The 24,213-nt window shown below is 45.3% G+C and overlaps 2 protein-coding genes across 4 annotated transcripts in view; one reads left to right on the top strand and one right to left on the bottom strand.

The window, feature by feature from the left end:
* The window catches only part of LOC132765784 (zinc finger protein 271-like), a 104,504-nt gene that overhangs the window by 44,264 nt on the left and 36,027 nt on the right, over window positions 1-24,213 (bottom strand). The gene's annotated exons all lie outside the window — the stretch shown is intronic.
* Window positions 1,945-17,582, top strand: LOC137096286 (gastrula zinc finger protein XlCGF57.1-like). 2 transcript variants are annotated; one of them, XM_067465357.1, is made up of 6 exons: window positions 1,945-2,012; window positions 5,568-6,082; window positions 6,870-6,960; window positions 10,455-10,534; window positions 11,076-11,196; window positions 15,465-17,582. In XM_067465357.1, exons 2-6 carry the CDS (start codon window positions 5,669-5,671, stop codon window positions 16,343-16,345), a joined length of 1,587 nt encoding a protein of 528 aa, XP_067321458.1. In that variant the 5' UTR covers window positions 1,945-2,012; window positions 5,568-5,668; the 3' UTR covers window positions 16,346-17,582. The 2 variants fall into 2 exon arrangements, with proteins under 2 accessions (XP_067321458.1, XP_067321457.1); XM_067465356.1 differs by lacking the exon at window positions 1,945-2,012 and adding an exon at window positions 2,052-2,230.

Below are 24,213 nucleotides of genomic sequence, written 5' to 3'. Positions count from 1 at the left end.
GAGCCTGCCACTTTTGGACTCTCGCTTGCTGAGGTGTTCCAGCGAATGTCTCTGTAGATCTTAGAAAACTATTTCTAGATTGGCGTGCTGGCTGATACCCAAACAAGGGATGAGCTGGAGATGTCTCTGCCTTGGTCCTTTCACTATTGGCTGCTACTTCCCGGCGGATGTCAGGTGGTGCAATACCGGCTAAGCAGTGTAATTTCTCGAGTGGGGTAGGGTGCAGACACCCCGTGATAATGCTGCATGTCTCATTAAGAGCCACATCCACTGTTTTAGTGTGGTGAGATGTGTTCCACACTGGGCATGCATACTCAGCAGCAGAATAGCACAGCGCAAGGGCAGATGTCTTCACTGCATCTGGTTGTGATCCCCAGGTTGTGCCAGTCAGCTTTCGTATTTTATTGTTTCTCGCACCCACTTTTTTCTTGATGTTCAGGCAGTGCTTCTTGTAGGTAAGAGCACGGTCCAGAGTGACTCCCAGGTATTTGGGTGTGCTGCAATGCTCCAGTGGGATCCCTTCCCAGGTGATAATCCTCAGAGCTCGGGATGCTTGTCTGTTCTTGAGATGAAAGCCACATGTCTGTCTTTTAGATAGGTTGGGGATCAGCTGGTTTTCCCTGTAATAGGCAGTAAGCTGGTTTTCCAGGGGGCAGGTGGTGAGGCCTCTGCCACTGCAGCTTCTCCCAACCACTTCCAGCCCCACGACTTCCACGGTAGGCCTTCCGCTGCCTGAGGCTGAGGGGCTGCTCTTCCCCATGAGAGAGAACTCCCCCTCTCTCCAGGACTTAAGAGGGAAGAGACCCTCCTGCAGCTCCTTCTCTGGAAATAGTACTCCTCTTCCCCCCCCCCCCCCATCGGAGGACCAACTCCAGTTAAGGAAAGTCCCTTCTGGTGCCTCTCTAGGAAGAGACGCACTCACAACTGGCCATTAGGGGCGGCCCTTCCTTCGTTCCCCTCTAGGAACTCCTCTTCACTGGTCGCCAGTCTGTTTCCAGGCCCAGTTGAGAGGGCAGTTCCAGCCCTTTTGTGCCTGAGGCCACACCCTGGGCAAGGCCTTCTCCTCCCTCTGGGAACCCGTCCATGCCCAGACCCTCAGCAGAGGAGGCCCTTCTCTCTCCCTCTCCCACAGCAGGCAGTGAGGGCATTGGTTTCCAGATGGAAAGCAGTCCTGGTCGGGTTTGTCTTGACACACCTTCCTCTTGGCACGTTTCTCTCTTTCGCCCTCCATTCGTGCATCTTCAAATTCTGCAGCACTGCTGGTCACAGCTGACCTCCAACTGGAGTACTCAAGGGCAGAGCTTCCCAGTTCTCAGTGTCTATGCATACACACACTTACTTACTTACTTACTTAGGCAGTCCCAGTCGGGTTTGGCTTGATGCTCCACGTTTCTCTCTTTCACCCTCCATTCACGCATCTTCAAATTCTGCAGCACTGCTGGACACAGCTGACCTCCAGCTGGAGCGCTCAAGGGCAGGGCTTCCCAGTTCTCAGTGTTTATGCACACACACACTTACTTACTTAGGCAGTCCCGGTCGGGTTTGGCTTGACGCTCCACCTTTCTCTCTTTTGCCCTCCATTCATGCATCTTCAAATTCTGCAGCACTGCTGCTCACAGTTGACCTCAAACTAGAGCGCTCAAGGGCCAGGGCTTCCCAGTTCTCAGTGTCTATACATATACACACACATATACACAGACTGGGCCACAGCAACGCGTAGCAGGGGATGGCTAGTTACAAATAATTCACAAAAGCTTAGTTGAACTGACCCTGTATTTTAGGACAGCCTTTCCCAATGTGACAGTTCCTAGACTGTCACAGGCTGGCTCCCTGTTCCCTGACCTGCCTTCCCTCCAACCAGGAGCCCCACTGCCTTGACTGGGTCAAGGCTAGAATGCCTCTGCTGCACCGCCTCCTTCCCAGAGAGGCTTCAAGAGCGGAGGCCAGGCTTCCTAGAAAGGCAGGAAGGAAAGAAGGAAGGCCCACCCACAGAGAAAGCCCCGCCCCTTCTGGTCAGAGGAGAGCACATCCTTTCCTAGAGGGGCGCCGGAAGAGGCTTGTGCTGCAGAGGGTCCTCCGAGGGGGGAGAGGAGTTCCGCTTCCGGTAGGGAGCCAGTCCTCCTTGGATGGGGCTGGAGGCGGGCCTGCTCTCTCTTGGGCAGCTTCTCTCCTCTCTTCTGGGAGATCAGACCATTCCTTAATGCTCCCACCCTTCCCATCTCTTTCCTGGGTAAACAAAGGCCTTTCCTTCAGCTCTGCTTCCTGCTCTGTTCCTTCTTCCTCTTCCTTCTTTACTTCATGGCGGCCTCTTCCCTTCTCTTCCCTTTCCTTTCCTGCTGCTCCCTGGTGTTTCTGTCAGGCAGCAGAGGCCGGGGGGCGGGCAGGAAGGCGATTCACAGACTCCAGCTCAAAGCACAAGGACTGGGGTGGGATCCTGGGGGGGGGGGGTTGTGCTTCTTTGAGGAAGGGGCTCTTGAGGCCCCTCTGAAGCCGCCCAAGGGTTCCCTGCACTCCCTCCTTCCCTGCCTCCTCATCCTCCCCCTTCTCCTCTTCCTTCCTAAAATGATCAAGGGTCTGGAGAACAAGCCCTGTGAGGAGCGGCTGAAAGAGCTGGGCAAGTTTAGCCTGAAGAAGAGAAGGCTGAGAGGAGACATGATAGCCATGTATAAATATGTGAGAGGAAGCCACAGGGAGGAGGGAGAAAGCTTGTTTTCTGCTTCCTTGGAGACTAGGACGCAATGGAACAATGGCTTCAAACTACAAGAGAGGAGATTCCATCTGAACATGGGGAAGAACTTCCTGACTGTCAGAGCCGTTCAGCAGTGGAACTCTCTGCCCCAGAGTGTGGTGGAGGCTCCTTCTTTGGAAGCTTTTAAACAGAGGCTGGATGGCCATCTGTCAGGGGTGATTTAAATGCAATATTCCTGATTCTTGGCAGAATGGGGTTGGACTGGAGGGCCCATGAGGTCTCTTCCAACTCTATGATTCTATGATTCTAGCGCCTTAACCTACTGCGCCACCGGGGCTCTCATTGATTTATACTCAGACATATTAATTTCTACATTTATATTTGATTCTAAGATTCAGAGGAGAGTGCTGCCTTCTCAGCCTCGTCTGCCTGTGCCTCTGCCTGGGAGAGAGATCTGTGAGGACCGTGAAAAAAGATCTTGTGAAAAAAGGTCCCCCATGACCTTCTGGCAAACAAACTAGTCAAATGTGGGCTAGGCAAAACTACCGTTAGGTGGATCTGTAATTGGTTAAGCGAATGAACCCAGAGGGTGATTCTCCCCAAGGCTTCCGATTCATCTGGAAAGAAGTGACGAGCGGAGTGCCATCAGGAGGGTTCTGTCCTGGGCCCGGTCCTGTACAACATATTTATTAATTACTTAGATGAAGGGCTAGAAGGCAGGATCCTCAAGTTTGCAGACGACACCAAATTGGGAGGGAGAGCCAATACTCCAGAGGACAGGAGCAGGATTCAAAACGATCTTGACAGATTAGAGAGATGGGCCAAAACTAACAAAATGAAGTTCAACAGTGACAAATGCAAGATACTCCACTTTGGCAGGAAAAACGAAATGCAAAGATACAGAATGGGGGACAATGCCTGGCTCGAGAGCAGTACGTGTGAAAAAGATCTTGGAGTCCTCGTGGACAACAAGTTAAACATGAGCCAACAATGTGATGTGGCGGCAAAAAAAGCCAATGGGATTTCGGGCTGCATCAATAGGAGCATAGTGTCTAGATCTAGGGAAGTAATGCTACCCCTCTATTCCACTTTGGTTAGACCACACCTGGAATTTTGTGTCCAATTCTGGGCACCACAGTTGAAGAGAGATGTTGACAAGCTGGAATGTGTCCAGAGGAGGGCGAATAAAATGATCAAGGGCCTGGAGTCCAAGCCCAGTGAGGAGCGGCTTAAAGAGCTGGGCATGTTTAGCCTGAAGAAGAGAAGGCTGAGAGGAGATATGATAGCCATGTATAAATATGTGAGAGGAAGCCACAGGAAGGAGGGAGCAAACTTGTCTTCTGCTTCCCTGAGACTAGGACACAATGGAACAATGGCTTCAAACTACAAGAAAGGAGATTCCATCTGAACACGAGGAAGAACTTTCTGACTGAGAGCTGTTCAGCAGTGGAACTCTCTGCCCCGGGGTGTGGTGGAGGCGCCTTCTTTGGAAGCCTTTAAACAGAGGCTGGATGGCCATCTGCCAAGGGTGCTTTGAATGCAATATTCCTGCTTCTTGGCAGAATGGGGTTGGACTAGATGGCTCATGAGGTGTCTTCCAACTCTATGATTCTATGAAGGAGGGCAGAGAAAGGCTGCAAGGGCAGGGTCCCCACCACCAGCCCCCAGGGAACCTGCCTGGAAAATGATTTGGAGGGATTGACAAAGGATGAGAAAGAGAGAGTAAAGTAGGTTAATTTGTTAAAAACAAGATATATATACACACACACACACATATATATATATATATATATATATATATATATATATATATAATACAATATAATACTACTAATAATACAATATTATAATTATATAATATCGGGTCTGAGTCTATATGGAGGTAGAGAAGATCAGGATACAAAAGTTTTAAATAAATAATAAATAAATTTTATATTATATATAACATTACTAATAATATTACAATATAATGGTATAGTACAATATAGTAGTATATAATACTGATAATGTTCTATGCTAATAATATATATTGTATGTATATATATCTTGTAAGTCGCTCTGAGTCCCCTTCGGCAGCACATACACTAAAATTGGAACGATATAGCTAATAAATAAATAAGTACCAAGCAATGAAGAAGATCCAGGGCAATGGTTTTGTTCTCTGGGAAGGAGAGGAACCAAAAGTATGATAGCTGGGACCCTATGCTGGTTGTGCAACACAGGTCTGAATTAATGAGGGGAATTAATGAGAGCACAGAGAGTGAGAGACGCAGCTGCGTCAGAGTCGTGGCAACATTGCTCGCCAGAAAGAGGGAGGGGGAACATTTCTATCCCATTTACCATCTTGGTAAGCCATTGTTTATCATTTAACATTAAATAAGTCTTACATTCCTTCACCCTTATCCTCTCCCACCTGAATTAAATTACTTCACTGCTATTCTGTCACAGCTGCGTCTCTCCCTCGCTCCGCTGTCTCACGCACGTCTTCCCTTCATTAATTCTGAGCCGTGTTGCATAACTTGTTTAGCGTAGGGTCCCAGCTATCATATTTTTACCAGAGAGGACCCCTACGCCGAATCTTTTCTCTCCTGAGCAAGAAACCAGTTATTAATTCAATCTTCGTGACAAAACTTTATCCCACCTTGAGACTGTTCACATGAGCTCATTCATCTTGTTTTGTTTGCAACCCCCACCAGTCCTCCCAGTCCTCCCACTTTGAATATCATTTGAGAGAAAAGGTGGACATACCTTCATCCAGGTTGAAGGCAGAAAAAAGGCGGAAGGGCAAGAGCCGGCTGCTGCCCACTTGGGAGTAATATATAAGCATTATCCTACCTTGACAGTATTAACATGACCTTATTTGTCATTTGTTTTGTAGACCCTGTCAGTTCTGCCAATTGTTTCCCTTCAAATATATCTGGCAGAGAGGAGGGAATATCTTAGTTCAGTTTTGAAGCATTTAAGACGCATAGAAGAAAGATGGAAGAGCACGAGCCAGCTGTCTCCCCATTAGAAGTATTTTCTTTTGATGTTGAGGCAGAGAACATTAGCGCACTCTGGGAGGACCCTTGGACGAAAGACCGGGAGAGCAAGCTTCTCCATTCAGACCTTCAGTGTCAGTGCTTCCGGCGGTTCTGCTATGAGGAGACCTTGGGGCCCCGAGAGATTTGCAGCCGCCTCCACTTTCTCTGCCGCCTGTGGCTGAAGCCCGAGCGACACTCCAAGGCGGAGATGCTGGACCTGGTGATCCTGGAGCAGTTCCTGGCCGTCCTTCCTGCGGAGATGGAGCGCTGGGTGAGGGAATGTGGGGCAGAGACTAGTTCCCAGGCCGTGGCCTTGGCTGAAGGCTTCCTCCTGAGTCAGGAAGAGGAGAGGAAGCAGCAGAAGCCCCAGGTGAGACAGAGAGAGAGGTTCATCTTGTGGTTGAAGATGGAGAAAGTGCAAGGAACCGATCCTAACACTGACCATAGTGGGGCCTGGGCTACATTTCCAGGACCTATTAATGGACTATGAGAGGAACTGGGCAGAACAAGTACTCAAAGGTGACGGCAGAGGGTCAGGAAAGAGTATGAAGAGGTTGTGGGTGAACTACAATTCAAATCATGCCAGGCTAACCCCCTGAAACTACATCAAAACTTAAAGTTTGTCATGTTGGGCAAATTTTCTCTAGGTGCATCATCAGTGGGGTTCAGTGTGCTCTCCAGCTGCAGGATGAATTACAACTGCCACAATGGTGTGTCACTCTTGTCAAATCCCTCCAATACATTCAGTTGGTCATGGGGGTTTCTGTGTACTAAGTTAGATCCAGGTCCATCATTGGAGGGGTGCAGGTGCTCTTGGATTGCAGATAAACTATAAATCCCAGTATCCACAACTAACAAATGTCAAAGCCAATTCACCCCAAATCCCACCAGTATTCATATTTTGGTATACTGGGTACGCTTGCCATCTCAGCAGTAGCCCTTCCACTTCAGATCGAGTCTTGAGGCAGAGTGCAATGCCCAAACGAAGGCAGAAATCCCACACCAAAATCGAGGGAAAATAGATTCTTCTGCAGAATGGAGAAAATTAGTCTTGGGTCCCAACCGTAATCCAAGCAGTCTGGATCAGGTTGCAGAAAGAGAGCCCGCCCTCCTTTTCTAATCTCTCTTTTTCTTTGTGATCTGTGCTGCTTCTTCAGGTGCAGGACTTTTTTGCCGAAGGGACTAACCAGGTGGAGAAGTCTCTTTCATATTTTGGTCGTCTATTTGGAGGAGAATATATCCTAGTTGGTAAGAGATAGCAGTGGTCCTTCTTGCTTGCTCACCTCTTCTTGAGTAAACCTGAAATGTCTGAGCTGTGTGAACTGGTAAAATCTGGGGAGCCTGGAAGCTTAAGAATGCTGTTGCCATGAGACATTTCTCTACAATACTTACCGTATATACTCAAGTATAACGTGAGGCACAAAAAACTGGGAAAACTTATGGACTCGAGTATAAGCCGAGCATGGAAAATGCAGCTAATGGTAATTTTCAAAATTCCAAATATTTACCAATAAAATTACAGTAATTGAGGCATCAGTAGCTTCAATGTTTTTGAATATGTACATAAACCTGTAATTTACGATAAGACTGTCCAATTCTGATCAAACTATTATTCTAACCTTCAATGTAAATGTGCTTACGTATCCTTCCAATAAGCACCATAGTTTATTTTAACTATATATTTTGGGGAAAATGCTGTGTGTATATGAACAAGGAAAAGTGGGAAAGACACACCGAGAGGGGAAGAGAGGAAAGTGTGTGGTGCACCAAAAGAGGGGGGGGGGGGGGAAGGAGGGTTGCGGTGCGGATAGGTGTGGGTCCTGGCTGGAAGGCTTGGGGCTGAAAGGAGCCCTCCTTTCAACCCCATGCCTTCCCGCCAGGACCCTCACCCAAGTATTAGCCAAGGGGGTCTTTTTCAGCCTCAAAAAGGGCTGAGAAACTAGGCTTATACTAGAATATAAGAATACTAGAATACTAGATATAAGAATACTAGAATACTAGAAAAGAGGGAGGACCTGTGCTGACACACCAACTCCACCAGCTCATAGAAAAAGTGTGGGTGACAGAGAAAATCCCAGCAGATTTCAAGGACGCCACCATCATCACCCTCTTCAAAAAAGGGGAAAGAACAGACTGCGGAAACTATCGAGGTATCTCCCTTCTAACCTCTGCTGGGAAAATCCTCGCAAGAATCCTTGCAAACCGCCTTCTGCCCCTCTCAGAAGACACCCTCCCAGAATCCCAGAACGGCTTCCGCCCCTCCAGAGGAACCGTGGACATGATCTTCACTGCACGACAGCTCCAAGAAAAATGCAGGGAACAAAACCAACCTCTGTACATGGCATTCATCGACCTTGCAAAGGCATTCGACACAGTGAATCGCAGCGCTCTCTGGACCATCCTCCACAAAATCGGGTGCCCAAGCAAATTCGTGAACATCCTGCGGCTCCTTCACGATGACATGATGGCAACAGTCTTGGACAGCAATGGCTCCCAAAGTGACCCATTTAAGGTGGAATCGGGTGTCAAACAGGGATGTGTTATTGCCCCAACTTTATTCTCCATCTTCATCGCCATGATACTTCACCTTGTTGATGGGAAGCTTCCCACCGGAGTGGAAATCATCTATCGGACAGATGGCAAGCTATTCAACCTCAGCAGACTGAAAGCCAAAACCAAGGTCACAACAACATCTGTTATAGAACTCCAGTATGCTGATGACAATGTCGTCTGTGCACATACAGAAGAAGATCTACAAGCCACTCTCAACACCTTTGCAGAAGCATACACAAAGCTTGGCCTGTCACTGAACATAGAGAAAACCAAAGTGCTGTACCAGCAGTCACCAGCCGTCCCCTCTCCAATGCCAGAGATACAGCTTAATGGTGTAACATTAGAAAATGTCGACCATTTCCGCTACCTTGGCAGCCACCTCTCCACCAAAGTCAACATCGACGCCGAAATACAACACCGCCTGAGCTCTGCAAGTGCAGCATTTTCCCGAATGAAGCAGAGAGTGTTTGAGGACCGGGACATCCGTAGGGATACTAAGGTGCTTGTCTATAAAGCTATTGTCCTCCCAACCCTGCTATATGCCTGTGAGACGTGGACTGTCTACAGACGTCACATGCAGCTCCTGGAACGATTCCATCAGCGCTGCCTCCGGAAAATCCTACAAATCTCCTGGGAAGACAAGCGGACAAACGTCAGTGTGCTGGAGGAAGCAAAGACCACCAGCATTGAAGCGATGGTCCTCCAACATCAACTCCGCTGGACAGGCCATGTTGTCCGGATGCCTGACCGTCTCCCAAAGCAGTTGCTCTACTCCGAACTCAAGAACGGAAAACGGAATGTTGGTGGACAGGAAAAGAGATTTAAAGATGGGCTCAAAGCCAACCTTAAAAACTCTGGCATAGACACTGAGAACTGGGAGGCCCTGACCCTTGAGCGCTCCAGCTGGAGGTCAGCTGTGACCAGCAGTGCTGCAGAATTCGAGGAGGCACGAGTGGAGGGTGAAAGAGAGAAACGTGCCAGGAGGAAGGCGCGTCAAGCCAACCCCAATGCAGAGCAAGAATAGGCCTCCACAGCCACATGCGGACCCACAAGGAAGCCCATGATGGAAGACCATCTTACTCGTCCAACGAGGGATCGCCTAAGTAATACTAGAATAGATACAGTATTTGTGCCACTTTCAAAGTTACTTGATTCCTTTGCTTCTCTCTGGATGTTTATGTTGGTGAATGTGCTCTTGGCTACATTGGCACAAATACAGAAATGAATACAGTCAACCCTCTACATTTTCTGGGATTAGGTCCCATAACCCCCGTAAAATGAAATAGTCCACCTTAAAGACTTGGGACTGAAAGCCAAGGAGGGAGTTTAAAAGAGGGCCATGAGAGAGTGGCAGACGTCTGAGGTAAGTGTTGGGACTCAACATTGCCTAATGTTGATGTTAATGTTGATGCTAATATTGATGGGCCTAGTTTGGATAGTGAGGCTGAAGTGATCAATGAGGATGAGGCTCAAGATGGAGACACTTTGGGCAGTAAAAAATCCTACAGGCTTTGATTTAGAGGCTTCAAAGGAAAAGCCAAGTTCTCATGAGAAAGTTTCTGTCAGACCGAGAGAAGAAAATTCACTCCCTTCTTCTGGCACGAGCTTGCAAGATAACTTGATATCTGGTTGGGTCAATAACAGCCGCAGTTTGGAGATAAGCCAGAACCGCAGGGAGGTTCAATGTTTACGTAGGTCTGAGAGAATCCAACAATTGAAACCAAAGATTAGAGTTAGCCGGAATCAGTTTCTGGGATTTAAGAGTGGCCGTGAGGGGGATTTCCTCAGACCAAGCATCGTTTAGTTTCAAGTACAAACCTCCTGGGTTTTCCAGTTTCCAGTGGTCTGGTCTCTAAGGGAATTTCTGGCTTCAAGTGAGACTTAGCAGGGGCTAATCTGTTCATGGATTTCTATTGAGAGTTTTCTCGACATTACTGCTTTGGATTTTCTGCAAGCTTTCTTTTTTGCTGTTTGTTGTTTCATTTTGACGTTTTTTTACCTTTGGACTTCTATCTATTTTATATTCATCATTCAATAAAAAGGATTGTATTTTTCCTAAACCAAGGTGTGGTGTATTAATGACAAGAGGGTCCAGTTTTCTGCTCTGGAGTGCAACAGCAAGGAACTGTGGGGCCAGCCTGAAAAGGGACTGGTCTCACCCTCCCTGATGTCTTTCCTCTATTTCACAGGCAGTGAAGCACGGCCAAGTGACAGTAGCACAACCTTTCCTGATTGTTTCCTAAGAAAAGATCCTGCAGGACCAGATCAGGTAGGCAGCAGGATCCTGGGAGGGGAGGGGAAGCCCAGTCTGGAGAACAAGCCCTATGAGGAGCAGCTTAAGGAGCTGGGCATGTTTAGCCTGAGGAAGAGAAGGCTGAGAGGAGACATGATATCCATGTATAAATATGTGAGAGGAAGCCACAGGGAGGAGGGAGCAAGCTTATTTTCTGCTTCCCTGGAGACTAGGACGCGGAACAATGGCTTCAAACTACAAGAAAGGAGATTCCATCTGAACATGAGGAATAACTTCCTGACTGTAAGAGCCGTTCAGCAGTGGAACTCTCTGCCCCGGAGTGTGGTGGAGGCTCCTTCTTTGGAAGCTTTTAAACAGAGGCTGGATGGCCATCTGTCAGGGGTGATTTGAATGCAATGTTCCTGCTTCTTGGCAGAATGGGGTTAGACTGGATGGCCCATGAGGTCTCTTCCAACTCTAGGATTCTATGATTTTATGATTCTCCTTGTCCTTGGCTATTGCCCTGACTCTAAATGAACTGCTTTCTTCTACTTTCCATAACATTTTCCCCCTCCAGGTGACTTTTGAAGACGTGTCTGTGGGTTTCTCAGAGGAGGAGTGGGCCCTCTTAGATCCAAGCCAAAAAGCCTTGCACCAGCAAATCATGGAGGAGAATTTAGGAATTGTGTCCTCTCTAGGTAAAGTTTCATTCTGCTTGTCATGAACCAAATCAGTTTACAAGTTCTAAGAATTATCCAGTGTTTCAGATCTCTTCCTCTGAAGCCATAGAAAACAAGCTCATTCCATATCTCACATGGGGGCCAGCCCAAGAAGACAATTGACACTTGGGTGGAATTTCCACATGAGATGAATTCTAGGCAGTTGTTATTTTCTATCCCACAACCATGCTTGTGATGCCATCTCAGGGTTCATTTTCGGCAAATCCCTCATTTTGTTTATCAGGAAGTTACTAAATTGGGAGGACTATCATTGGCTATAATGGGAAGCTTTATAGGTTAATTCCTCTGTCATTTTAAGGCCTATCTTCATGAAACCTAACTCGGTTTTAGACCCCATTTATAAGTGCTGGCCTGCCAAGTTTCAGAACAATTCACCAATCTACTGACTTTTAAGAATTAATAATAATAATAATAGTAATAATAACAATAATAATCCCTCAGTTCTTGTGGGTTTTTTCGGGCTATATGGCCATGTTCTAGAGGCATTTCTCCTGACGTTTCGCCTGCATCTATGGCAAGCTTCCTCAGAGGTGAGGTCTGAGGAAGCTTGCCATAGATGCAGGCGAAACGTCAGGAGAAATGCCTCTAGAACATGGCCATATAGCCCGAAAAAACCCACAAGAACTGAGTGATTCCGGCCATGAAAGCCTTCGACAATAATAATAATACTTTATTTGTACCCTGCTACCATCTCCCCGAAGGGACTCGGTGTGGCTTACATGTGGCCGAGCCCGAATACAACAATACAAGCAAAACAACAACAGTACAAGCAATTAAAATAAAACATAGACAATAAAATATACAACATTATTTAAAGTTTTTACCATAACATTTTTTAAAAATAAGACAAACTGCAAGAGAGGGTTCGAACCACGTTAATTTGGCCTTTCTCTCTTCCTGCTGCCTTCGACTGTGCAGAACATTATTGTCTTTTCCATTGTTTCTGTCCAAAGTATGATGGCCTCAGTTTGACTCCTTCAACTCTTTAGGACAGTGGTTCTCAACCAGATGTTTTTGACCTACAATTCCCAGAAATCCCAACCAGTTTACCAGCTGTTAGGATTTCTGGGAATAGAAAGCCAAAAACATCTGGGGACCCCAGGTTGAGAACCACAGCTCTAGGAGAATTCATTAAATCAGGTTCCCTCCTGTTCATGCTCTGTCCAGCCTTCAGGAGAGAACAGGATTGAATGCTCCAGGCATTGAAGAGAAGTCAATCAACGTGCATCCACTCCCTTTCTCCCTCTATATTTAACTCTATTTTTGTCTTTTGGACCAAAGCCCCAAGAGGAGTGGCCTTTTTATTTTATATTTAACCAGTGTTTTAAGTTGATCCAAAAGGGTATATGTATCAAGTTTTATGCAGTTCTGTCAAGCAATTTAAGTGTCTTTGCAGCCCATACATTTAGACTTCGATTTATTTCTATACCGATTTCTCTATACATAAAAAGTACTACAACATATACCAGTATGCGCTTGTGAAGCTCACGATATAAAATAGGTTTTGCCTCATGACTGTACTAATGCTGAAGTAAAGAATCAACAGTAGATGGTGCTTTAAAAAAAAAAAGACTAAAGGGTTAAAATGGGAAATGACAAAACAGAGAATGTCAAATTCCAATTCTGTGTATTCTCATTCAGTCCTTTTTAAAATGGCAACTTTATTCTGGTTTCTAATCTGAATTTTGAATTTTGTTCCGCTGCCTGATGTCATGAATGTAAGTTCACCTACATTTGTGGCATCAAGCAGATCAAGGATTTTTACCTTTCCTGTGCCAGAAGTAAAGGGGATTCCAGAGAAACTTGGGCTAAGGAAATAGCTCTATCTTCCCCAGCTCTGGTTGAGCTGTAATTTACTTTGAGACTTATATCCTGATATAATATTTAGAGCAAACACAAAAAATGTTTTTCTCTTACCTGCCAGTGTTGGAAAGGGCTGACTCGACTAAAGGGATTTTATAACGTGTATACTTTTAAACTTAAACTTTAATCTAATATAAGCTTTTCTTTTCAATACATTGCAACACTTCCTTTCTCGAACCCTGTAAATAGAGGAGACATCATGTGGAATAAATTTCAATTGGAAGGAAGCACTCGCTTTTTTTCAAGAAACACACACGAGGGATAAACAATTTAAATGCTTGGAGTGTGGAAAGAGCTTCAATCAAAAGGGCAACCTTATTACTCATCAGAGAACTCACACAGGAGAGAAGCCATTTAAATGCTTGCAGTGTGAAAAGAGCTTCAGTCAAAAAAGCACCCTTATTACTCCATTGTTTTCCATTGTTTCTGTCCAAAGTACGATGGCCACAGTTTGACCCTTCAACTCTCTAGGAGAATTCATTAAATCAGGCTCCCTCCTGTTCATGTTCTGTGCAGCATTCAGGAGAGGGCAGGGTTGAACGCTTCAGGCATTGAAGAGAAGTGAATCAACATGCATCAATTCTCTTTCTCCCTCTATATTTACATCTATTTACATCTTTTGGACCAAAGCCCCAGGAGGAGTGGCCTTTTTATTTTATATCTAGCCAGTGTTTTAATTGGTCCATAAAGGGTTTATGTATCAAGTTTCATCCAGTTCTATCAAGCCATTTAGGAGCTTTTGCAGCCCATACCTTTGCACTTCAATTTATTTCTATACCGATTTCTTTATACACAAAAGTACCAGTCCACACTTGTTGTGAAGCTAACGATATAAAATGTCTCTCCTGACATTTCGCCTGCATCTGTGGCAGGCATTCTCAGAGGTTTTGAGGTCTGCTGAAAAATAGGAAGATTGGGTTAGGAAGCTATTCAAATCCACAAGCATGTGGACAATTTCAACAGAAAGGAAGAAACCATGAAAATGAACAAAATCTGGCGACCAGTATTAAAAAACTCTAAAATTATAACAGTAAATAAAGAACAAAACTCAAACACAGGGGAATTCCAGACAAGAAACAGTCAGGAACGCCTAATCACTTCTCAACCAGGAGCCTCCCAGTAACAAGCCACATCTAAAAACCATAAGGCCATTGAATGCTAATCAAGGTGGCCAATTGAAACATTCACACATACCTCCAACATACAAGAGTTCTTTCTCCCTCCCTGGACTTTCCACAGAGAGTGCCCTTGGTAGGGATGAGGGATAGGGTCTTCTCGGTGGTGGCCCCATACCTGTGGAACTCGCTCCCCAGTGAGATTAGGTTGGCTTCTTCCCTCCTTTCTTTTAGGAAAAGGGTTAAATCATGGCTCTGGGACCAGGCCTTTGGAGAGTAAGCATGACAGCACCTTGGATGTTGAACCGGACTGTAATTGGCTCTATGGTTGATGACAATGTTTTTACGTGTATTTGACTTAATGTTTTATTTACAGTTTTAAACTGTTGCTATTTGTGTTTATATTTGTATTATATTGAGGCTTCTAATTGTGGCCAGTTTGTAACCCTCGCTGAGTCCCCCCCTTGGGGTTGAGAAGGGCAGGATAGCAATATTGGAAATAATAAATAAATAAACAAATAAGTAAACTCAATTTTCCTAGTTTCCAACAGACCTCACAACCTCTGAGGATGCCTGCCACAGATGCAGGCGAAACGTCAGGAGAGAATGCTTCTAGAACATGTCCATACAGCCTTAAAAACCTACAATGACCCAGTGATTCCGGCCATGAAAGCTTTTGACGATATAAAATACGTTTAGCCTCATGCCTGTACTAATTCTGAAATAAAGAATTAACAGTAGAGGACGCTTTTTAAAAAAAGACTAAGGGGTTAAAATGGGAGAAATAACATTTAATCAATAATATGAAGAGTGACAAAACAGAAAGAATGTCAAACTCCCAATTCGCATAGAATCATAGTTGGAAGAGATCTCATGGGCCACCCAGTCCAACGCCTTGCCAAGAAGCAGAAAACTGCATTCAAAGCACCCATGACAGATGGCCATCCAGTCTCTGTTTAAAACCCTCCAAACAAGGAGCCTCCACCACACCACACAGAGAGTTTCACAGAAGTACAGGAGATGCCAGAGAAACCTGGGCTAAGGAAATAGCTCTATTTTCCCTAGCCTTGTTGAGCTTTAATTTACTTTGAGACTTATATCCTGATATTATATTTAGAACAAACACAAAAGTTGTGGGAAAGGGCTGTCTCTACTAAATGGATTTTGTAATGTGTATACTGTTCAACTTAAACTTCAATCTAATATATGCTTTTCTTTTCAATACATTGTCACATTTTCCTTCTCAAGCTATGAAAATAGAGGAGACACCATATTTGGAATGTGGAATATATTTCAATTGGAAGGAAATGCTCACCTTTTCTCAAGAACCTCACACAAGGGATAAACCATTTAAATGCTTCAAGTGTGGAAAGAGTTTCAATCGAAAGGGCAGCCTTATTAATCATCAGAGAACTCACACAGGAGAGAAGCCATTTAAATGCTTGCAGTGTGAAAAGAGCTTCAGTCAGAAGGGAAACTTTATTAGTCATCAGACAACTCATACAGGAGAGAAGCCATTTAAATGCTTGCAGTGTGAAAAGAGCTTCAGTCAGAAGGGACATTTTATTAGTCATCAGGCAACTCACACAGGAGTAAAGCTATTTAAATGCTTGCACTGTGAAAAAAGCTTCACTTACAAGCATACCCTTGTTTATCATCAGAAAACTCACACAGGAGAGAAACCATTCAAATGTTTGCAGTGTGGAATGGGCTTCAGTCAAAAGTACAATCTTATTAATCACCTGGCAACTCACACAGGAGTAAAGCCATTTAAATGCTTGCAGTGTGAAAACAGCTTCAATCACAAGCACGTCCTTATTCGTCATCAGTTAACTCACACAGGAGAGAAGCCATTTAAATGCTCAGAGTGTGGAAAGAGCTTCAGGCAAAAGAATGTCCTTATTCGTCATCAGACAACACATACAGGAGAGAAGCCATTTAAATGTTTGCAGTGTGGAATGAGCTTCAGTCAAAAGAGCAACCTTATTAGTCACCAATCAATTCACACAGGAGAAAAGCCATTTAAATGCCCAGAGTGTGGAAACAGCTTCAGTCGGAAATCATATCTTGTTCATCATCGGGCAACTCACAGCAGAGAAAAACCAGAGTGTGGAAAGAGCTGCAGTTGAAATACGAGCCTTTTTTCATTGTCAACCCACACGGAATAAATTGGGTAAAGACAAGTTCTCTTGCTTTATATCGGAGGTGGAATGATTCTTTGTCATAGAAACACTGAGTTAAAAAGCTGTAGCTTTGGGGGGAAATCATAGCCTGATAATTTTCTTTGATGAAATATTTTAAGAGCTAAAGGAAGGATATTTCATGTGTGGGTGCAGGGAGTCTGCCCATTCATGCATACTGTTTACTGCAAATATTTCCTGTCATGTATATTCAGGGTTAAAATGTATTTCATTGAGAAGTTGGATGAGAAGTGTGGGAATGGGTTTGATTAATTACTAACATCCCTGTGTATCATGTAATTCTATGTATGTAGTAGAGGGTTTTCTTTTATGAAATATCTAATAAAGCATAACATAAATTGTTTTCTATCAATCCATGTGTAATGGTTACTGTGACTATTTCTTGTCTTATCTATAACAAATAATTCATGAGCAGCCAGATTGCTCACCGGAGCGGCGTACAGGGAGCACACCACCCCCCTGTTGTGTCAGCTCCACTGGCTGCCGATCCAGTTCCGAGCACAATTCAAAGTGCTGGTTTTGACCTACAAAACCCTATACGGTTCCGGCCCAGTGTATTTGTCCGAATGGATCTCCCTCTACATCCCACCTCGAAGCTTAAGATCTTCTGGGGAGACCCTGCTCTCGACCCCGCCAGTGGCACAAGTGAGGCTGGCGGGGACGAGGAGCAGGGCCTTCTCAGTGGTGGCCCCCCACCTGTGGAACTCCCTCCCCGGGGAGATCAGATCGGCGACTTCCCTTCTAGCGTTTAGGAAAAAACTAAAGACCTGGGTGTGGGACCAAGCTTTTGGCCATGCTGACAACTAACTAAAGGACCTGTCGATAGACAAGGACAATGGAATGGAATGGATATATGGACTCTGATATATGGACTCTGACATGAGATTGTTTTTATGATTTTATTAGGTATTGATGTTTTAATTGTTGAATTGTTATATTTTGTATTGTTTGTTGTGTGATTTGGGCATCTAATTGTGCCTTCCCTGTAAGCCGCCCTGAGTCCCCTCCGGGGTGAGAAGGGCGGGGTATAAGTAAATGAAATAAATAAGTAAATAAATATGTAGGTGAGAATTAGTTTATCCTGAAGAAAAGGCACGTTTAGAATTCTAAGTTAATTCTGTATGTTTGGATATTAATTGAATAAAATAAATAAAATTAAATATTTGCTAAAGTCTAAAGTGTTTCTTCATCCTGGCTTGGAGGTCTGTAGAAGACGCCTACAACAAGATTTTTTGAGTCCTAGTTCTCTTGATTCTTATCCAGATGCTTTCAAGCTGGTTTCCAGGATTGCTGTCTTGTATCTCTTCTGCAGCGTAACAGTTTTTGACATAAGGCTACTCCGCCTCCTCTCCCCTTTGTTCGGTTTCTGTGAAAGAGGTTATAGCCCTCCATGTCTACATTTCAGCAATAGGAGTCATCCCACCAGGTTTCAGTGATGCCTATGACATCATAGGCATCACTGTAGTGTTGTACTAAAAGTTGGAGTTCGTCTTGTTTATTTCCCATGCTCTGTGCGTTAGTGTAAAGACATGTGAGCCCCTGAGATCTTTCCCTGAGCCGTTTATTTGGCTATATTGTGCTTTTGGTACTTAGAATCATAGAATCAAAGAGTTGGAAGAGACCTCATGGGCCATCCAGTCCAACCCCCTGCCAAGAAGCAGGAATATTGCATTCAAATCACCCCTGACAAATGGCCATCCAGCCTCTGCTTAAAAGCTTCCAAAGAAGGAGCCTCCACCACACTCCGGGGCAGAGAGTTCCACTGCTGAACGGCTCTCACAGTCAGGAAGTTCTTCCTAATGTTCAGATGGAATCTCCTCTCTTGTAGTTTGAAGCCATTGTTCCGCGTCCTAGTCTCCAAGGAAGCAGAAAACAAGCTTGCTCCCTCCTCCCTGTGGCTTCCTCTCACATATTTATACATGGCTATCATATCTCCTCTCAGCCTTCTCTTCTTCAGGCTAAACATGCCCAGTTCCCTAAGCCGCTCCTCATAGGGCTTGTTCTCCAGACCCTTGATCATTTTAGTCGCCCTCCTCTGGACACATTCCAGCTTGTCAATATCTCTCTTGAATTGTGGTGCCCAGAATTGGACACAATATTCCAGGTGTTGTCTAACCAAAGCAGAATAGAGGGGTAGCATTACTTCCTTAGATCTAGACACTATGCTCCTATTGATGCAGGCCAAAATCCCATTGGCTTTTTTTGCCACCACATCACATTGTTGGCTCATGTTTAACTTGTTGTCCACGAGGACTCCAAGATCTTTTTCACACGTACTGCTCTCGAGCCAGGCATTGTCCCCCATTCTGTATCTTTGCATTTCATTTTTTCTGCCAAAGTGGAGTATCTTGCATTTGTCACTGTTGAACTTCATTTTGTTAGTTTTGGCCCATCTCTCTAATCTGTCAAGATCGTTTTGAATTCTGCTCCTGTCCTCTGGAGTCTTGGCTCTCCCTCCCAATTTGGTGTCGTCTGCAAACTTGATGATCATGCCTTCTAGCCCTTCATCTAAGTCATTAATAAAGATGTTGAACAGGACCGGGCCCAGGGGGGAACCCTGCTGATGGCACTCCGCTCGTCACTTCTTTCCAGGATGAAGAGGAAGCATTAGTGAGCACTCTCTGTGTTCGTCCACTTAACCAATTACAGATCCACCTCACCGTAGTTTTGCCAAGCCCACATTGGACTAGTTTCCTTGCCAGAAGGTCATGGGGGACCTTGTCGAAGGCCTTACTGAAATCCAGGTACGCTACATCCACGGCATTCCCCGCATCTACCCAGCTTGTAGCTCTATCGAAGAAAGAGATCAGATGAGTCTGGCATGACTTGTTTTTGATAAATCCATGTTGACTATTAGCGATGACCACATTTGTTTCTAAGTGTTTGCAGACTGCTTCCTTAACAATCTTTTCCAGAATCTTGCCCAGTATCGACGTGAGGCTGACCGGACGGTAGTTGTTTGGGTTATCCTTTTTTCCCTTCTTGAAGATTGGGACCACATTGGCCCTCCTCCAATCTGCTGGAACTTCTCCCGTTCTCCAAGAACTCTCAAAGACGGTTGCCAATGGTTCCGAAATGACTTCCGCTAGTTCCTTCAATACTCTGGGGTGTAGTTGATCTGGCCCTGGGGACTTGAACTCATTAAGAGCGGCCAGGTATTCCTGGACGACTTCTTTCCCAATTTGGGGTTGGATGTCCTCCAATCCCTCATCCACTCCATCTTGCTGAGGTTGAAGACTCTCTTTTTTGTGAGAAGACCAAGGCAAAGAAGGCATTAAGTAGTTCTGCCTTTTCCCTATCCCCTGTCAGCATTGCCCCATCTTCTCCTCGAAGAGGTCCTATCGCCTCCTTGTTTTTCCTTTTTCTACTGACATAAGAATAGAAGCCCTTTTTATTGTTTTTAATGTCCCTGGCAAGTCTGAGCTCGTTTTTTGCTTTAGCTTTGCGGACCTTTTCCCTACAGGTGTTGGCTATTTGTTTGAATTCTTCTTTGGTGATTTCTCCCTTTTTCCACTTCTTGTGCATGTCTCTTTTGTGTCTTAGCTCAGTTAGAAGTTCTTTGGACATCCATTCTGGCTTCTTTGCACTTGTCCTATTTTTTCTCTTTGTTGGCACGGTTTGCAATTGCGCCTTGAGTATTTCACTCTTGAGAAATTCCCATCCATCCGTAACTCCCTTGTCTTTTAGTATCTGTGTCCACGGAATGCTGCTCAGCGTTTCCTTCATTTTTTGGAAATCAGCTCTCCTAAAGTCCAAAATGCGGGTTTGACTTGTCTTGGTCCTTTTTGTGTTTGTGCAGCCCTCCGTTTAACCTTCTGGCGGTTCCCTAACATTGTGGGTAAAGTACTGTTCGCCCCTCCCCCGGTGGACCTAGTTTAAAGTGCGCCTAATGAGGTTTGCGAGTCTGTGAGCAAAAAGGTGTTTTCCTACTTGTGTGAGATGCACCCCATCCCTTGCCAGTAGGCCATCCTCCTGGAAAAGCAAGCTATGGTCAAGGAAGCAAAGCGTTCCTCCTGACACCATTTTCTAAGCCAGTCATTGACCTGTACTATTTTTCTGGCCCTTGTAGGGCCGTGTCTTACAACTGGGAGGGATGAAAAGACCACCTGTGCATTACATTGTTCCGAGCTTTTAGCTGAGAGCTCAAAAATAATTTATGATTTTTTGAAAAGTATGTCTAGCAGTATCATTGGTTCCTACATGAATTAACATGGGGGCGGGACGGACAGTGATGGGGCTTGAGGAGCCTGGTGAACTTCTGAATAATATGGTGTATTTTTGCCCCCGGTAGGCAGCCTATTTCTCAAGCCATACCATCTGGTCTGGAAATGACCACATGTGGCACACAGAACCTCCATGACCAAGTTTGGGGGAATTCACCTTGATTTATACGAGTTGCAGTTCACCATGACCAACGGAACATACTGGAGGGGTTTGGAGATCTGACTGACACGTGTGGGAATTGTAGTTCACCCTGCACCCAGAGCACTCTGAATCCTACCCAATGATGGTTTGGCACCAAACATGGCACACAGAACCCAGGTGACCAACAGAACATACTGGAGCTGGTTGTGAGGGGACTGCCCCAACCATGTGGGAATAGTAGTTCACCCTCTTTGTTTGTTTTTAATGAGTGCTCCCCAAAGCACTCTGAACCCCACCCAATGACGGATCTGGCCCAAACATGGCATACAGAACCCTAGTGACCAACACAACATACTGGAGTTGGTAGTGAGGGGACCGACCCAACCATGTGGGAGTTGTAGTTCACTTTGCACCTAGAGAACTCAAACCCACCCAATGACGGATCTGGACCAAACATGGCACACAGAACCCTGGTGACCGACAGAACATACTGGAGCTGGTTGTGAGGGGACCGACCCAACCATGTGGGAGTTGTAGTTCACCCTGCTCCCAGAGAACTCTGAACCCCACCCAATGATGGATCTGAGCCAAACATGGCACACAGAACCTTGGTGACCAACAGAACATACTGGAGCTGGTTGTGAGGGAACCGATCCAACCATGTGGGAATTGTAGTTCACCCTACACCCAAAGCACTCTGAACCCCACCCAATGACGGATCTGGGCCAAACATGGCATACAGAACCCTGGTGACCAACAGAACATACTGGAGTTGGTTGTGAGGGGACCGACCCAACCATGTGGGAGTTGTAGTTCACCCTGCACCTAGAGAACTCTGAACCCCACCCAATGACAGATCTGGACCAAACATGGCACACAGAACCCTGGTGACCGACAGAACATACTGGAGCTGGTTGTGAGGAGACCGACCCAACCATGTGGGAGTTGTAGTTCACCCTGCACCTAGAGAACTCTGAACCCCACCCAATGACGGATCTGGACCAAACATGGCACACACAACCCTGGTGACCAACAGAACATACTGGAGGTGGTTGTGAAAGGACTGACCCACCTGTGTGAGAATTGTAGTTCACCCTGCACCCAGAGCACTCTGAACCCTTGATTTAGGGCAGGGGTCCTCAAACTAAGGCTCAGGGGCCAGATACTGCCCTCCAAGCTCATTTACCTGGCCCTTCCTCAGGATCAACCTGAGTCTGAAACGACTTGAAAGCACACAACAACAACGCTATCTCATCAGCCAAAAGTAGGCCCACACTTCCCATTGAAACACTAATGAGTTTATATTTTTAAAACAGATTTTTATTTTAATTATCGTATTGTTTTTAAGTGTTTTTTGCACTACAAATAAGATATGTGCAGTGTGCATAGGAATTCATTCATGTGTTTTTCAAATTGTAATCCGGCCCTCCAACAGTTTGAGGGACTGGGACCTTGCCCTCTGTTTAAAAAGTTTAAGGACCCCTGATTTAGGGATTTGTCATTCAACTGCACCCAGGGAGCACTGAACCCAGCCAATGTTGGATCTGGACCAAACTTGGCACACAAATTCAACATGGCCAACTGTAAATACTGACAGGGTTTGGGGAGGATTGACCCATGGTTTCTGGGAACTGTAGTTCACCCACATCCTTATGCATTTTCTAATGGGAGCATTCATTAAAAAAAACCTGGCTTTTTCTAATAAATAGTGTTTGGGCCCCGCCTATCTCTGCAATCGCACCCCCCTCCGTGAACCGGCACGGACTCTAAGATCTACCAGGGAGGCCCTCCTCTCACTCCCACCACTGTCTCAATTCTGGTTGGTGGGGACGAGGGAGAGGGCCTTCTCGGTGGTGGCCCCCTGCCTCTGGAATGCCCTCCCTAAGGAGATAAGGCAGGCTCCATCACTTACCTCTTTTTGCAAGAACTTGAAGATTTGGTGGTTTCATCAGGCCTTCAAAAATTGACTAGTCTCAAGTTCCAAGCCCTTGGCCAATAGTTAGGACTTGGCCTTGCACTCCAGCCATTATCCTAGCCCCCTTCCGTTTGAGAGCACATTTTCATCCAGCCCAGACCCTTTAAATAATCCTTTAATTGGCCCTGGAGATTAGTGGCCCCTGGCCCCCCAGTATGACCATTGCGGAGACTGGCCCCTGCACTGTAGCACTCTGTCAGCCCCATGCCTGCCCTAGCTTCAGCTCACCCCACCCAACAGCTTAGGCCTTTTACTGGAAATTTGGCCTCTAGTAGCTTACCTTGCACGTTTTAATATATATGTAATGTTAATAGTTTATGTATTGTCAAGGGCTTTCATGGCCGGAATCACTGGGTTGTTGTAGGTTTTTTGTGCTATAGGGCCATGTTCTAGAAGCATTATCCCCTGATGTTTCACCTACATCTAATTTATGCTTATGTTCCATGTTTCACTTTGTATGTCGTATTTTGCATATGTGGAAACCACTCTTGAGTCTCCTAGGGGAGATAGGGTGGAATATAAATAAAGTTGTTGTTGTTGTTGTTATTTGAAACATAACAAGATGAGTCCACAGCATACACTCTGCTGGCTGTTGTATTGGATCACATGTTGGGCACTTCCCAAATGTCTAGGACTGTGTGATGTATCGGCGAGTAATGCATACAGATCCCAGTAAGGTGGCCTTCTGCAACTGGCAGATGGTAATTTTGTCAGCGCTAATTGTGTTTAAGTGCAGGCCAAGGTCTTGAGGCACTGCACCCAGTGTGCCAATCACTGGGACCACCTTGACTGGCTTATGCCAGAGTCTTTGCAGTTCGATCTTTAAATCCTTGTATCTTGTCAGCTTTTCCAGTTGTTTCTCTTCAATCCTGCTGTCACCTGGGATTGCAACATCAACAATCCATACTTTGTTTTTTAACATGATCATTTTTGGTCAGGAGTATTGTGCTCGAAAACTCTGTCAGTCTGAATTCGGAAGTCCCAGAGTAGCTTGACATGTTCATCAGGCTTGGGATCCCACCAGTTCTTTGTCGCAGGCAGATGGTATTTGTGGCACAAGTTCCAATTAATCATCTGAGCAACGGTGTTATGCCTCTGCTTGTAGTCTGTCTGTGCGATCTTCTCGCAGCAGCTGAGGATGGGATCTATTGTTTCATCTGCTTCCTTGCAGAGTTTACACTCAGGATCTGTCGTCAACTTTTCAATTCTGGCTTTGATAGCATTAGTTCTAATGGCCTGTTCTTGGGCTGTCATAATAATAATAATAATAATAATAATAATAATAATAATAATAACAACAATAACAACTGATTAAATGATATGACCTAGTACCCCAAAACAAACAATGCCTTTTTTTTTTTCAAAAAACCCGGGCATCGTCGGGTACCCAAGCTAGTATTTGCAATAAAAATCATATTGAAATGCATAGCTCAAACCAATACAGCCACTGAGAAGC

Source organism: Anolis sagrei, chromosome 2, assembly GCF_037176765.1.
Source record: "Anolis sagrei isolate rAnoSag1 chromosome 2, rAnoSag1.mat, whole genome shotgun sequence".
NCBI classification, from domain to species: Eukaryota; Metazoa; Chordata; class Lepidosauria; order Squamata; family Dactyloidae; genus Anolis; species Anolis sagrei.
Note: the sequence above shows the minus strand (reverse complement) of the source record. Positions and strands in the feature narration are given on the sequence as shown.

Excerpts from the sequence above, each read along its gene's own strand:
- LOC137096286 (XM_067465357.1), top strand. The coding sequence starts at position 5,669 with ATGGAAGAGCACGAGCCAGCTGTCTCCCCATTAGAAGTATTTTCTTTT. Across the intron at positions 6,083-6,869 it reads GGAAGCAGCAGAAGCCCCAG|GTGCAGGACTTTTTTGCCGA; the intron begins GTGAGACAGAGA and ends CTGCTTCTTCAG. Across the intron at positions 10,535-11,075 it reads ATCCTGCAGGACCAGATCAG|GTGACTTTTGAAGACGTGTC; the intron begins GTAGGCAGCAGG and ends TTCCCCCTCCAG.